General features: G+C 33.3%; 1 protein-coding gene across 5 annotated transcripts in view; it reads left to right on the top strand.

The window, feature by feature from the left end:
- Positions 1 to 15,828, top strand: part of Lrp1b (LDL receptor related protein 1B) — a 1,866,674-nt gene that overhangs the window by 1,600,173 nt on the left and 250,673 nt on the right. For all 5 annotated transcript variants that reach the window (XM_070023764.1, XM_070023773.1, XM_070023793.1 and 2 more), the window contains exons 58-59: positions 2,598 to 2,720; positions 5,584 to 5,765. In XM_070023764.1, coding sequence (XP_069879865.1) covers positions 2,598 to 2,720; positions 5,584 to 5,765 — 305 coding nt within the window. The remainder of the gene's footprint in view (positions 1 to 2,597; positions 2,721 to 5,583; positions 5,766 to 15,828) is intronic.

Below are 15,828 nucleotides of genomic sequence, written 5' to 3' on the forward strand. Positions count from 1 at the left end.
CACAGACTTTCCTTCCCGGGCTGGCTTTGAACCAAAATCCTCAGATCTCAGCCTCCTCAGTAGCTAGGATTACAGGCGTGAGCCACTGGTGCTTTTATTCCAGTAAAATTGTATAGAGAAACAAAATTCAGTTTCCTAAATTAATCATCTAGAACCAAAGAGTTCAAATCTGCAACTACAAACATGAGAGGATCGAATAGGATTATGATGAAACTAATTTTCAGTTCTGAAGCCACTGGTACGATTTTAGTTTTTAGACATTATTTTGACCACATCCTTGGTTATTTTAATGTCCCATGCTACAAAGAGATCATTGCACTGTTTTGGAAGGGATTATGGGAAAAGCTGTAGAAAATGACCACCTTGAAGAGATTTGTCAGAATTCTGGGATTCAGTTCCTTCACATATATAGCCATAGTTTATTGCACTTGCTAAATTTGGAATTGGATTTTTGTTTTCAAATTTGCTTATTGTCAATAAGGGAATAAAATAATTCTATCAAAATGAAGATATAGATAAATCTTTACTAAACTTACAATTTTTTTCTATATTATCCTTTTATAGCTTTCAATTTACCTATATCAATTGTCTCACCATCACAAAATCATAACCCTGAATAGGAAATTAATATGGATTACTACAGATACATATTTTAAATCTTCTACCCAGATTCATAACATACATCTATTTGCATTTTAGGACTGACTGATTTTTTATCCTCATTTTCCCAAGTATATATAATTGATAGTATAAAATTAATGTATTCAAACAGCTTTTAACATATACATTGATAGTTAAGGTATCTTTTGAAATTTATCTGCCTTTTTATTAGTTTTATGGTTATTATTCTTGATCAATAATATTGTCAATAAGAAGTGCACATACATTAATTATGAGCTCAGTGAAGAATTAACACTGAATCATGATGTGTGTTTAGTTCTCTGTGTATTTGTTTATAACAAATGACATGCAGTTTTGTGGGGTTGGGCTATTTCAGATTATCTTTGAAATCTAAAGATAAATAAAAAGATACTGTTCTGTTACACTAAATATAAGCATAAGATCTGACCTTATGTTATTAAATATGATTATTAGTGGAGTTTATTTTGATAAAGAAAGAAACAAAGAAACATAGGGAAAGAAAGAAAGAAAGAAAGAAAGAAAGAAAGAAAGAAAGAAAGAACAGTAGTTTCCAGCATTTTCTCTAACTACCTTCTATCCACAGAACAACTTTAAGTTTGGAAATCCTTGGAAAGAAATACAATATGAATATTAATCATTTAATTTGGGTCTGACTTTTATAAAGGGCAATATAAATCTAAGGCTGTGTTATTATTAAATTCTGAGTTTTGAGGTAACTGAGAGAAATGAACACAAACCTGTCAATTACCATCTTTCCTTTCCAAATCCAAAGCAAAGGAAACAAATAACTTGTCTCCTTGAAGATGATAAACCTTGTCTGCAAACAAGAACTGCTTTACAGTTTTAGAGTTAACAAATTCAGGTTGAATATTTGTGTAAATAAGCTCCACATAGCTATGAAAGCATGGACATGACCTCTTGAAAGATTTTTTCTAAGTATCTATAATATCAGTTATATCCTAGTACATAATGCTCTCCATATTAAAAATAATTTTGTCTTTAAAATGAGCTAATGCAATTAAATTTTGACCCATCTTTCCTTGGGAAAACTGAAATAGTAAATAGGTTTGCTCTAGCATTAGGTCATAATTAAACTAACCTCTAATGAGTCATTTGGTTATTCAGTAGCTAATGAGGGTCTCCATGCTAGAAAAAATACAATCTTTAAATAAAACAGCAGAATAGCCAAAGCAAAAAAACAAAAACCAGCACAGTATCCAGAAACACAGAGTAACATTTGTGTTTTGTTGTATTATCTGCCATAAAATACATAAAAGTATGTCTGAAGGTAGAGATTTCTTCACATTTCTAAAAGGTGGAATAAAAACATGTGAATATCTGGTTCCTTCTTAGGGGAAGCATCACTTAAGGTTATACTTTTAAACACTAAGATGACACGGTATTGCCTGAAGTGCCTTTTGAAGCAAGAAAAAAAGTGGTGCTCAAGTACATTAGCTGGAATAGGAGATTTTGAGGAAAATATCATTTCAAACCATTCTTTTCTAGCTCTTCAAATGGCTCAACAGAGCTCACCTTAATTGTTCAAAGATTTTCTGCCTTTTACATTTCCATGATTGCTGTTTCTCGTTTCCATAGTAAGGGTTATAATGACAACAAATTTGCAATTATTATTGACACAAATGTATAGCTTTCTGTTAAAGTAAGTTTTCTCCTTAATTAATTTTATATCACAGTCTGTTTAAACCACTGTAGCATTCAAAATTTATGTCTTAGTTGAAAAGTATTTTCAAATGACTTATACAGTTACTTAAACTAATGGTATGGGGAAATATAAACATATAATGCTATCAAAAGCAATTGGTCACAAAAGTTATTCACTATAGTATCTGTAACTATTTCTTTTTAAAGGGAGATAGTGTTTCCTATATATTCTTGAACCTTCAAAGATAATTTCTGTTCACTATTATTGAAAATACATTTTTTTTTATTTTTAGGGATTAAACAACGTGATTGCTATCGACTTTGATTACAGAGAAGAATTCATTTATTGGATTGACTCTAGCAGACCAAATGGAAGCCGCATAAATAGAATGTGTTTAAATGGAAGTGACATTAAGGTAACTAAATATTACAGTGAGGCAATTATTGAATATTGTATTGCTGCGATGGAATAGCTTTGATGATATTATTTCATAGGAATTATATTGCTTAAAGAATCCATTAGCTTGGTTTGAATTTCATAGTTATACTAAGTGAAGAGTTGAAATATGAAATATATGATTTTTATTATCATGTTACATTATAACACTTGCTTACCATAAAATTACAAAAATCAAACTTAGGAAACATAAGTTAGAACCTTATTTACAGCATAAGAAAATGTGATGAATACCTTTGGTGTGAATGATTGGTGACTGAGCTCTAATTGTGTTAAATACAAAAGAAAGTTGAATCTGAGAATTTACATACTAAAGAATAATATAGGGGCTGGGAAGGTGGCTTAGTGTTAGAGCGCTTGCCTTGCATGCATGAGGCCCTGGGTTCAATTCCTCAGCACCACATAAGCAAAAAAAAAAAGCCGGAAGTGGCGCTGTGGCTCAAGTGGTAGAGCACTAGCCTTGAGCTGAAGAGCTGAGGGACAGCGTCCAGGCCCAGAGTTCAGGCCGCACGTCCGGACCTCCCCCCTCCAAAAAAAGAATAATATGTTAGCATGATGACTGAAATTATAGCACTGTCAAAATTAACCTACTATATGTAGATACAATTGAAAAGGATTATATGAAAACATGAATATCCTGAATAGACAGCATCACAATAAAATTCATGTCACATATATTATATGAGTTCCTATTCTCTTATCTATGTGATGTTTTATGTTGTTCAGATCATTTTATGTTAATTTGAGCTAAACAATCAAAATGTTTTTATTGTGATTATGCAGAAATCTCAATTATAAAGAAGTTCTGATTCAAGTCTATGAATCCATGATTTCAACTCTTTGCAGTCATTTGTAACATTATATAATTTTGATAGAATCAACAACTTACAAATTATGAATGGAATATTGAAATGTAAATGTAGTAGGTATATTGAACTGATTCATTAATAATTTATACAATAAAATAGCAATATATAACAATAACAGATTAATTTCAGTAGAGCCAATAGCTAAGCTTTAAAAAGCTGTTTTATTTACTTTAGGAATTTAAATTTTGAAATTTATGAAAGCCAAATTGTAAAAATAATCATTTTTTATTACACATATGTTTGTGGGTGTGTATCATGTGTGTTGTGTTTATTTGTGTGTGTGAGGGAGTCCTGGGGTTTGAAATCAGAGCACTGCTCAAGTGCAGTGCTCCACTTTGAGTTTGGTGGGGGAGAGGGGCAGGTAGTTTATTGGAGATAAGAACTCATGGACTTTTCTGTCTAGGCTGACTTTGAACCAGGATACTCAGATGTCAGACTCCTGAGTAGCTAGTACTACAGGATGCTTTAATATATTAAAAAAAAACTTTTTTGGGGGGAGCTTGGTCATGGGGTTTGAACTCTGGGCCTGGGTGCTGTTTCTGAGCTCTTCAGCTCAATGCTAGTGCTCTCCCACTTGAACCACAGCACCGCTTATGGCTTTCTGGTGGTTTATTGTAGATAAGAGTCTCACGGACTTTCCTGTTTATGCTGGCTTTGAACTATGATCCTCAGATCTCAACCTTCTGAGTAGCTAGAATTATAGGCATGAGCCACCAGTACCTGGCTAAAGATACTTTTTAATGTACGCCATCTCTGCTGCCTGGCACTCTAATTCCAATGTTAATTTTATATGATGTCATAGCACAAATTTACAGAAAAGTATTTTTATTTACAATAAATTAATAAATCCAAGTGTGTCAGCTAAATAGCCTGCTATATTAATCTCCAAATTTAGAATTTGGAATAAAGCAATAAAGATATTAACACAGTAGATCAACATTATTAGTATTACTAATTTTAAAATCATAATTTATAGTTTTAGGGAAGCAGTTAACGTTAAAACTGAGAATTTTTGGGCTGGGAACGTGGCTCAGTGTTAAAGTGCTTGCCTTGCATGCATGAGGCCCTGGGTTCAATTCCTCAGCACCACATAAGCAGGAAAAGCCAGAAGTGGTGCTGTGGCTCAAGTTGTAGATCATTAGCTTTGAGCTGAAGAGCTGAGGGACAGTGCCCAGGCCCAGAATTCAGGCCCCATGATTGACAAAATAACAAAACAAAACAAAAAATTCAGAATTTTCTTCTTTCCGGTAATGTAACTTGGCTTTTTGCAGCTTCTAGTTTAATAGTCCTTTCAATTATAACTAAATATACAGATAACTCAGAAATATATGCAACAGAACCAAAGATAATTGATCATTTTTATGTATCACTTTTATATACAAAACTATATGTTTATTGCATTTATTATTGAAATTGATTAAGTTTTATTTTATATATATATATGAGACTATATTTTCATTCACCATTGTTTATCTTCAGATTACTTAGTGCACATTCTGATCTTTTATTGTAGTCATTTTAACAGGGGAAGGACCGTGGGGAGTGTAATGAATACGAATGAAATCATACCAAAAGCTGTTAGGAATAAATAATACCGATAAGTGTATGTATGTACTTGTAATAGAAGCTTTGTCCCAATTTTTATGAGGATGAGTAGATAAACTCTAATGGAAATGTGATCACCAACTGTGCATCTATTCAACCTCTTTTTAATTTGATTGTATTTTTATTCTTAAACTCGTATGTAATTCCTAGGGGCCTGATTATGTATTAGACAATTTCTCTCAAACAAGTAGTAATTATATTGTGCTTGATTGTTCTTTTCTTATCTAAATTCCACTTCAAATGTTTAAATAGAATTTTTATCTTGGTAAAAATAAAAAAAAAAAACAATTGCTCAGTTCTTCTTCTAGGCATTTATACTGTTAACTTTTTAAATTCTTATTTTGTTAGGTAGTGCATAACACAGCTGTCCCCAATGCACTTGCTGTTGATTGGATTGGAAAAAACCTCTACTGGTCTGACACAGAAAAAAGGATTATTGAAGTATCCAAACTCAATGGCTTGTACCCTACTATACTCGTTAGCAAAAGGCTGAAGTTTCCCCGAGATCTGTCTTTAGATCCTCAAGCTGGGTTTGTAATGTTAACAATTTTACCTATGGCTGTGGGTTGCTTGCCTTGTGGTATATCTACTTCTGTGGGTTGTTAACATGAAAATTTAATGTAATGTGTGAATGTGTAGAAAATCTTACTGAGAAACTGTGAACAGTAATATAAAAATAGCAATGAAGAAAATAATCTAAAAATGAATATGCTTTATCACAAATTTACAGGTTAAAACATAAGTACTTTACAGGTTTAAACATGGCTACTTCTCTAACTAACCAACATATTTGTTATGGTAATGAATGAAATACAAAGATTTCACTGTTTTTATTTTAAATATATAAATAAATAAATAAATATATGTATATATATTTATATATATTATATACATATATAAATAAATAAATATATTTATATATATAATATATATTTATATATATTATATATATAAATATATATAATGTGAAGGTACTGTATAGAGGGGTTACGGTTACATGAGCAAGGTAATGAATCCATTTCCTATAGAGCATTGTTACCCCTTTCTGTTTTACCCCAACCATCCCTTTGCTCCCCGCATTCCTAACTCCTCCCTCCCCTGCCCAAAGTTGTAAAGTTCATTTTCAGCATAGTGTCTTATACATCTCGTTGTTACAATGGGTCATCCTGTATCCTTATTTCAGCATTTTGTTATTTCCCTTCCCGTTCTCAAATAAGAAAAATGTATATACAAGATGTGGGACACCAGAATCTAATTTAGTAACAACAGGGGTTGTACTATGGGGAAAGAACATACAAAGAAACAACAACAAAAAATCATCACAGAGTACATTATAAGTTCATTAAAAAGAACAACAAGAAAGATAGAATGTCTTTTGTCCCTCTCTGGGGTTCATTTCGCTTAGCATCAGGTTATCTGTTCACATGTACATAGCTTTTGACCTCTTCTGCTTATCTTAGACATATACTAGTTATTGAGATAAGAGAAACCATGGGACCTATGTTTCTTTGGGCCTGACTTACTTCACTTAATATAATTTTTCCAAATCTTTCCAATTCCTAACAAATGCAGCAGTGTCATTCTTTCTGATGGAGGCATAGAATTCCATTGCATATATATACCACATTTTCTTGATCCATTCGTCTACTGAGGGGCCTCTGGGTTGGTTCCATAATTTAGCTATGGTGAATAATGCTGCGATAAGCATAGCTGTGCTGGTAGCTTTAGTATGGCCTTGTTTGTGATCGTTTAGTAAATGCCTAAAAGTGGGATTGCTGGGTCATAGGGGAGCTCTACAGTGGAGTCTTTTGAGGAACCTCCATACTGCTTTCCAAAGTGGTTGAACAAGTTTACATTCCCACCAACAATACAGTAGGGTTCTCTTTTGGCCACATCCCCTCCAGCATCTGTTGGCATATCAATACCAAATTTCAAACTCTAATACAAACTCATAGCAATCAAAACAGCTTGATACTGGCACAAGAACAGACCTGAAAGCCAGTGGAATAGAATTGAAGACACAGAAATGAGCCTATAGCCACCTAATCTGAGAAGGGAGCTAAAAATTAGAATGGAAGAAAGACAGTAAATGGGCTGGCAAAATTGGTTAAACATCTCTAGAAAACTAACATTAGATCCTGATAAATCACCCTGTACAAGAATCAATTCCAAATGGATTAAAGACCTCAAAGTCAAAGAAGACAGACTGAAGGAAAGAATAGGAGAATTGCTAGGGCTCCTTGGCACAGGGTGAAATTTTCTTGATAAAAATCCAGAAACACAACAAATCAAAGTAAGGTCGGACAAATGGGATTACATGAAACTGCAGAGCTTCTGCATGGAATAAGACATAGCTTGCAAGATCAATAGAAAGCCCAGGATTGGGAGATCTTCACTAGCCAGACAACAGATAAGGGTCTCATATTTAAAATATACTTAGAACTCAAAAAATTAAATCCCTCAACAACAAATCTTCAAAGAAACAACAACCCGATTAATAAGTGGTATAAAGACTTGAACAGGAAATAAGAATGGCCAATATACATGCGAAGAAATGCTCAACTTCTCTAGCCATAAAAGAAATGCAAATCCAAACAATACTGTGATTCACCTCACCCCAATTAGAATGGCTATAATCAAGAAATCTAATAACACCATATTTCACTGTTTTCATAGCCTTTATGACTTGGAGAAAAAGCTGCTGCTGTTTTTTGTTTTGTTTTGTTTTCTTGTTGTTTTGGGGGTTTTTTGGTGATTGTCTCAGATATCAGTAATGTAATTTAGAGTATAAACAGTATACACAGATAATAAAAGTTTGTCAGCAAACGTATTCAAAGGGAAACACTGTTAGAATGATGTGAAAGATTCATGTAGGTAATACGTTCCCTTTGACTTTCAAAGGGAGGATGGGAAATAGTGGTTAAAAGAATCAAGGACAGTGGACTGGATGTTTCAGATAAGGGGATAGCAGATTAATATGTCTTAGCTGTCCAGTGTATGGCTGCTAAACTTCTATAGATTTTTACCATTATCATTCTATTTCAATTATGTAGTAGAGAGAGAATGCAAACCTTTCCACTTTTTAGTCTATAATTTAGAATGATTACTTACTCCAAATGATCTTGGTAGTTCAAACTACCCAATATACTTCTTAAAATAACGATTTTAGAGAAAGTTTTATGTTGTAAAATAGGGCACATTCATATAGCAACTATTGAGATATCTAAAATGTTCTTAATGTCCTCCTATTTAATTTCATAAAAAGTATTTCACCATGTATCTACATTTATCATGACATAAACAAAAATGAAGTTTTATTTTTGCTAATATATTTTATAGTCCCTCTTGTTGATAACTGGTAAAGTGTTGATGTACTGCAAAGCATAATTTGAAACATTAATTTGGGTAAGTGCAATATTGAAAAGAAGATTTGCACTTTGAATGCATTTCTGTTTCCAAGGTAGTAAGCACATTTTAACTTTTTACTTTATAGTATATAATGCTTTTTATTACTTTCTGAGATATTATACTTAACATAGCAACAGAAAGTTCAAAAGATTTTTAATGAAAGTAGAATCATATGAGAGTGTTTCTATGAAAGCTTAAAGAAATACTAAATATTGCTACATATTTTATTCATTGTATCTATATGACTATTTTATTATTGTGTCATTTTGTCAAAAACTTTATTTTTGATTAGCCAAAATTTTGTTTGCATACTTTTTTCCCCAAAATCAATTTAACTGGTTTATCTTCTTTTATTTTGTTTCTTTTTGTTTTTTGGTATCATTCACTTTCCAATGAAAGAAACATTACCAGTTGGCAAATATAGGTCTTGTAGAATTTCCTATATGTGAAGTAAAATTTATATTATAGCCTAATGAATGCATCTGAATCTAGCTTTATATTTTACTTCTCCAGGTTACAATTATTACTCAATAAACAGAAAGCAAACTTAAATTATCCTCAACATAAACCTATTCATTAAATGTATCAATTAAATCATCAAAGTACTAAATTATACATTTGATCAAAGACCCTCCCTTGTTTTCTCTTTTTGATAATATTTGAATTATAATGTTTATTGCAGTTTATAACCAAATAAACTGACAAAACTGTTTTTTTAATGGAACAATTAAAGCTGTCTCTTTTAATAGCTACAGTTTAATGGCATTTTATTTGTTCAACCTGTTTTCTTAATTCCGTTGGGTGAGTCAATAAGCAACCTGGATCATGAGATGAGTCTCAGCCTGAAAATAGCTTAACTGTATAAAACTTTGTGCAATACTGTTTTAAAGAGGACAGCTTAAAGTATAAGATTATGTAATAAAATGTTAGTGAATTTCAGGCTACAACTATGATGCGCATGTGATTTGAATACGGTACTACTACTGACCCCTGTTTCCTTGAGAGGTATGATTTCTGCCCTGAAATCCAATAAAGAGTAAGGAAAGGATCCTGCCATTTAATTTTCTACAATCATATCTAATCACATGAACGCCTTTCAGTTCAATGGAAGTGACCTTCTCTTCTTTATGGCTCTTTCTTTCGCAGACCCCTGTCCTTTCTGCCTGAGTTATCTTCTGCCCCAAAGTACAGCACAGGGTCATTGGGTGCTCTAATCTAACTGAAGAGCCAACCTTTCAAGGAACAACTTATTGGGTTTTTGTTTGTTAGTTTGTTTTTGTTTTGTTGTGGGCCTGAACTCTTGGGCACTGTCCTTCAGCTCTTCAGCTCAAGGCTAGCGCTCTACCACTTGAGCCACAGCGCCTCTTCTGGCTTTTTCTGCTTATGTTGTGCTGAGGAATCAAACCCAGGGCCTCATGCATGCAAGGCAAGCACTCTGCCACTGAGCCAGCTTTCCAGCCCCCTCAAGGAACATCTTATGAGATCATTTCTACATCTTATGAGGAGCATGCAGGTTGTAATAACAGTATGAATATAATAACTAGCAAGAGCAGGTTAGACCCAGCTGTAATCTCATTTTCTCTCTATTGTTGTAGTCTTTAATAATCTTTGAGTAACTATAATTCATATTTGATATTTGAAAAAGATAATTTATAAAGGACAGAACAATTTAAGGGACACTTTAAAATCAGATTAAAGATATAGTTGACATTAAAATGTACTGAACAATTAAGTGGTCAATTTCAGATTTTCCTAACAAAAGCCCCTGATGAACTATGTTATCAGTATATTATTCTTTATCCCTTTAGAATTCACAAGTTAGTGAATGTGTGATAGGACTAATTAATAAAATAATCCTCAATCATTTATTGAACTCCTATTTATTTTTAGAATTTATTGAATAATTGACCCTGTTCTACACAGGATTCAATGTAGAATTGAAAAGCAGTTTCTGCCTACAGACATTTGATAAACAAAAGTGAGAAAATAATTATAATGCACTCAATATGTTGGAGAAAACATAAATGATCTCAACTGGGATCAGACAAGAATGGTAGAACCAGCACCAGCCAGGTCCTGTGGTGATGTTCCTGATAAGAAATGTTTGGTCTTTCTTTTTTCTTTTTTTTCCCAGAAGGAAGAGACCTTCTACAGATGCACAGACACTAACATATCTTGGCACATTCAGAAATTACAAGAAGTTCGGTTGATTGAAACAAATGAGTTACATACAATTTAGGAAGAAATTTACAGAGTATAATAGAGCTATGAATAACTCAAACACAGTACAACACAATCCACTGAGAACAAAGCAACCAAAGTTCCAAGGCTTCTAGGTAGTGCAAATAGGTAAATATCTTTCAGAATATGGAGATATGGAAACATATACAAATACCAGTAAGGGAAATGACCAGTCTCTAGATCTGTTGCAATGGAATATTCTAATCTAAAAAAAAAATGAAAAGGAAAACAAACATCAATTCTGTAGCATTTTGTAAATTACAAAACTTCCTCTCTTTTCTTCCTTTATCCTTGTACAGCTTACAAAGAGTCTCTAAGAAATAAAATATTATTTTTATTTCTTTCCTTATATACACAATGGAATTCTATGCCTCCATCAGAAAGAATGACATTTCCCCATTTGTTAGGAAATGGAAAGGCTTGGAAAAAATTATATTAAGTGAAGTAAGCCAGGCCCAAAGAAGCATAGGTCCCATGGTTTCCCTTATTTGCAATATCTAGTATAGGTATGAGTCAAGCAGAAAAGGTCAGATAATGTGATGTTAGGAAAATGAACCCTTAAATATGTATTTTAATGTTTTTGTTTCTTTCATGCATATGTTTCTAACGCATTTATAAGATTATTTCTTTGTTGCTTTGTATGTCCCTCCCCCACAGTGTAACCCCCGCTTTCATTATATTTGATGTCAGTATAACATGTGGAAGAGATGGGGGCAAACAAGTCGTTTAAGGATTCAGGTGGACCTGTTGCAACAATGAGAAGTACAAAATGTCATGTCAAAACCAGCTTTACAATGTCGGTGGGGGGGGAGGGGGGTATAATTGGGTGGGGGGAGGGGGGAGGCTGGGAAGGGAGGTGAAGGGTAAACAAAGGAGAAGGCTGCAATGCTTGGTAAGAAATGTATGCATTATCCTGCCCATGTAATTGTAGCCCCTCTGTACAGTATGTTCTCAAATAAAATAAAATAATATTAAAAAAAAGAACATTAAACTTCAAACCGGTTAAGTTATTTACTCGATTACTTTGGTAGTACAATATCAAACCAAGGATTTAAATTTGATCCCATATATTTTTTTCATTTACATCACATCAGAGATTATACTAATGAAGTGAACATGGATCCTGAGCATAAATTTGAATATCCATTTAAGAAAAGGAGCCACAAATCTTTTTTTTTTTTTTTTTTTTTTTGTCGGTCGTGGGGCTTGAACTCTGAGCCTGGGCGCTGTCCCTCAGCTCTTCAGCTCAAGGCTAGCGCTCTACCACTTGAGCTACAGCGCCACTTCCGGTTTTCTGGTGGTTTATTGGAGATAGGAGTCTCACGGTCTCTCCTGCCCGGGCTGGCTTTGAAACGCGATCCTCAGATCTCAGCCTCCTGAGTAGCTAGGATTACAGGCGTGAGCCACCAGCGCCCGGCTAAGGAGCCACAAATCTGATGCCTTGACTATTTTAATAACTACCCTTAAATTAACAGTATTAGTGATGATATAAGTATCATTGCTAGAGGATTATTATTATTATCTTCAGTTGTACAAAGGAGGTGGCATTTAACAAAGTATTTTATGAATACAATATATCTTGATCTTATTTGTAATTCTGAGTCTCAGATCCACCCAACATCTACCATTTTCTAAGCAAGTGCTCTATCACTAAGTCATACCTGCAAAACTTATACCTTTGTCCAAAAGTTGTTAAGTTCATTTTGTATCTTCTCTCCCTAATTAACCATTAACTAAACCCATAGAATATGATCATAGCTGCTATTTTTTGAATTTGAAATATATGTCAATGAAAATACCTGGACACTGTGTACCAGCATCTGTAACTGCTATTGCCAGTACAAGCTATACCAGTGCAATAAGCAGGTGAAGAATCACTTTTTGCTTCAATGCATCTCAGACTTAGCCACAATTTTTGGGTAGAATGCTATTTCTCCGATAGAATGACAACCCATTTTTCCAAGAACAGCAATTACTATTTCCTATGGAAACACAAACTAAATATGCATAAATGATGATAACATAAAGAATACTTAGCATTATATGATTTTTTAATATTCTAAATGTTTCACTTCCATTAAGAAGGTAAATTGCAGCTCGGCACCGGTGGCTCACGCCTTTAATCCTAGCTACTCAAGAGGCTAAGATTTGAGAATCACCGTTCAAAGCTAGCCTAGGAAGGAAAGTCCAAGAGTCTCTTATATCCAATGTATCACCAGAAAACCGGAAGTGGTGCTGGGGCCCAAATTGGTAAAGCATTCACCTTGAGCTGAAGAGCACAGGGACAGCACTCAGGCCCAGAGTTCAGAAAATAATGCATGGTAACTGAATGTGCACCAAGAGACAGTATATCTGCTCCCATGCACAAGTCCACACATAACATACCTTTTACAAAGAGAAGAGACCTAAGGGAACATCAGTTGTGAGGGAAAATAAAGGATCTAATTTCTGAAGCAGCCCAGAAATATCTCGCTGAACTTTATGATCACATAAGAAAAATATTTTCCCTCTATCTTCAAAAATGTATAAACAACTGCTTTCAGTATTTCCCTACTTAGGCAAATTTTTACAGGGAATGAATAGTAATGATTACTTTATATTTCAGAATTAGAAATAATTACAGGTAGAAGAAACTTCCTTAAATTTATTATATGAACTGAGAAAAAATAATAAATGCTGTGAGAAGACTTCTATTTAATCCATTTTAAGTGAGTACAATGTATTATATTCAATATTGAAAATATCCTCAAATCCAACATGGGCCAGTTGTTATGGTTACAAGCACACATTATTTCACAAGTTTATATTTGGTCTGGCACAATAGGCATTATTTGGGAGCGAGTTTTTTTATATGTAATCTTAGATGAGCTGCATACTATTATGTGGTTACAATTCAGAATTCTCTTTGAACATTTTCACTGGTTTTCATATTAAGTTTTAATTATTTGAAAATCTGCATGTAAGACATTATGGAGATGTTGAATTTCAAAAAGTATATCTTGTTATTTTGTTTAGTGCAGACATTCTCAGATTTGTAAAAAAAATAAGGCTTAACTATGTGAATAATATTTAGCTATCAGAAGTTAGCCAGGTACATTGTCAATTTCTGGTTGAGAAGAAGATTCATACTCTATTCAATTTAAAGATGCTTTCAAGATAAGCAGTGTCTTACATCATTTTTTTACAAGTGACTGTTATTTTCTAAAAATTTTATTGTCAAGATGATATACAGAGGGGTTACAGTTACATAATTAAGGTAGTGAGTAAATTTCTTGGCTAACTTGGTATCCTCTCCCTCATTTTTCTCCCTTTTTCCCAAATGAATTCCAAGATATGGACACAAGAAGCTTTTCTTTGTTGTTATTGTTCTTAATGTAATATGTGATTGGTTTATTTTTCTTTTCTGTTGTGCCCCTATGGTTTATCCTCTGTTGTCACTGTATTCTATTTTGGTACCCTGGATATTATATATACATTTATCACATCTTTTCTTGTAACTACCCAGGAGGCAGAAATCTAAACATCTTTTCTCCAAGCCAGCTCAGGTAGATGGGTCTGTCCATCTCTTATTTCCCAATAAAGCAGCAAAATGCAGGTATGGCTCAAGTGGACACCAGTAATAAGTGAGAGTGGGAGCCCCTGCCCAAATATTGACCTATCCACTATCAAAAAAACATCTTTTAAATTCAATATAGTCCTTTCATACTATTTTTTTCTGATTGATGAATTTTAAAGAGATAGATATTATAGTATATGCATAAATACAATATAATTACTTACTCATCTGTATATAAGCCAGCTGTATCAGGTGTACATGGATATTGCTAAAACAAAATAAGCATGAGTTTATATATGACATATCTAGAAGAATTAAAAGTAGATGATATTTAATGACCACTTGCTATGTGCCTATCAGCGTTTTTTGTATTTATCCAAAAAAGGTTACAGTTTATAGCTAAAAATGAAAATAAACTATCATTGGCCTGTTCAACACTATCATAAATCCATGGTTAGGGTTTAATAAACACTTTCATATTTGTGTGGTAATGGCAGGACGGGGATTTGAAGTCAAGTATTCCCTATTTAGGGTAGTTTGGCTAAGACTCTACATACTGTTTATTATATTAGAAAACAGTAATTTACCTGGAAATTTACTAGAGACACAAGTCCTGTTCTAATTTTATTACTACATGTGTCACTTTTGTCACCAGTTTACTCCTCATTTTACTAATGAACATGTTTACCTATAGGGCTTCAATACTATTGCAGAACCAAATCTTGTACCACAAAAACTTTTTTTTTTGATCCACTGCTACTGAATTCACTGGGAATTCTTTGAAGGCAAAAGCATTATCACTTTACCTTTATGTCCCTACTATCTAGAAATTTTGATATGTAATTAGCCTGAAAATATCCTTGTTTTAAATTAAGGTTAAGCATGGATTTGGAATTTATCAAACATGTTCCATAATTGGCCTAATGTGTAAAACTATCTGATTATGATGCATAAGTATATATATCATGGTGGTTCATTTGGAGTTGATTCTGGTGCAGGATGATATATAAGGTGCTAGCTTTAGTTTTCTACAGGTGATTAACCAATTTTGCCAGCACCATTTACCATCTTTCTACCATTCTATTTTTCAGCTCTCTTATCAAAGATTAGGTGGCTATAGGTCTGTGGGTTCATTTCTGGGTTTTCAATTTTATTCCATCGGCACTTAAGTCTATTCTTTGGCCAGTACCAAGCTGTTCTGATTACTATGGCTTTGTAGTAGAGTTTGAAATTTGGTATTGATATTCTTCCAGCGCTATTCTTTCTTTCTGTTAAGGATTGTTTTTGCTATTTGAGGTCTTTTATTGTTCCATCTGAATTTTTGGATTGCTTTTTCTATTTCATTGAAGAATGGGGTTGGAATATTGATAGGCATCATATTGAATTTG

Source organism: Dipodomys merriami, unplaced genomic scaffold (assembly GCF_024711535.1).
Source record: "Dipodomys merriami isolate MVZ:Mamm:240054 unplaced genomic scaffold, mDipMer1.0.p SCAF_1, whole genome shotgun sequence".
Classification (NCBI taxonomy): Eukaryota; Metazoa; Chordata; class Mammalia; order Rodentia; family Heteromyidae; genus Dipodomys; species Dipodomys merriami.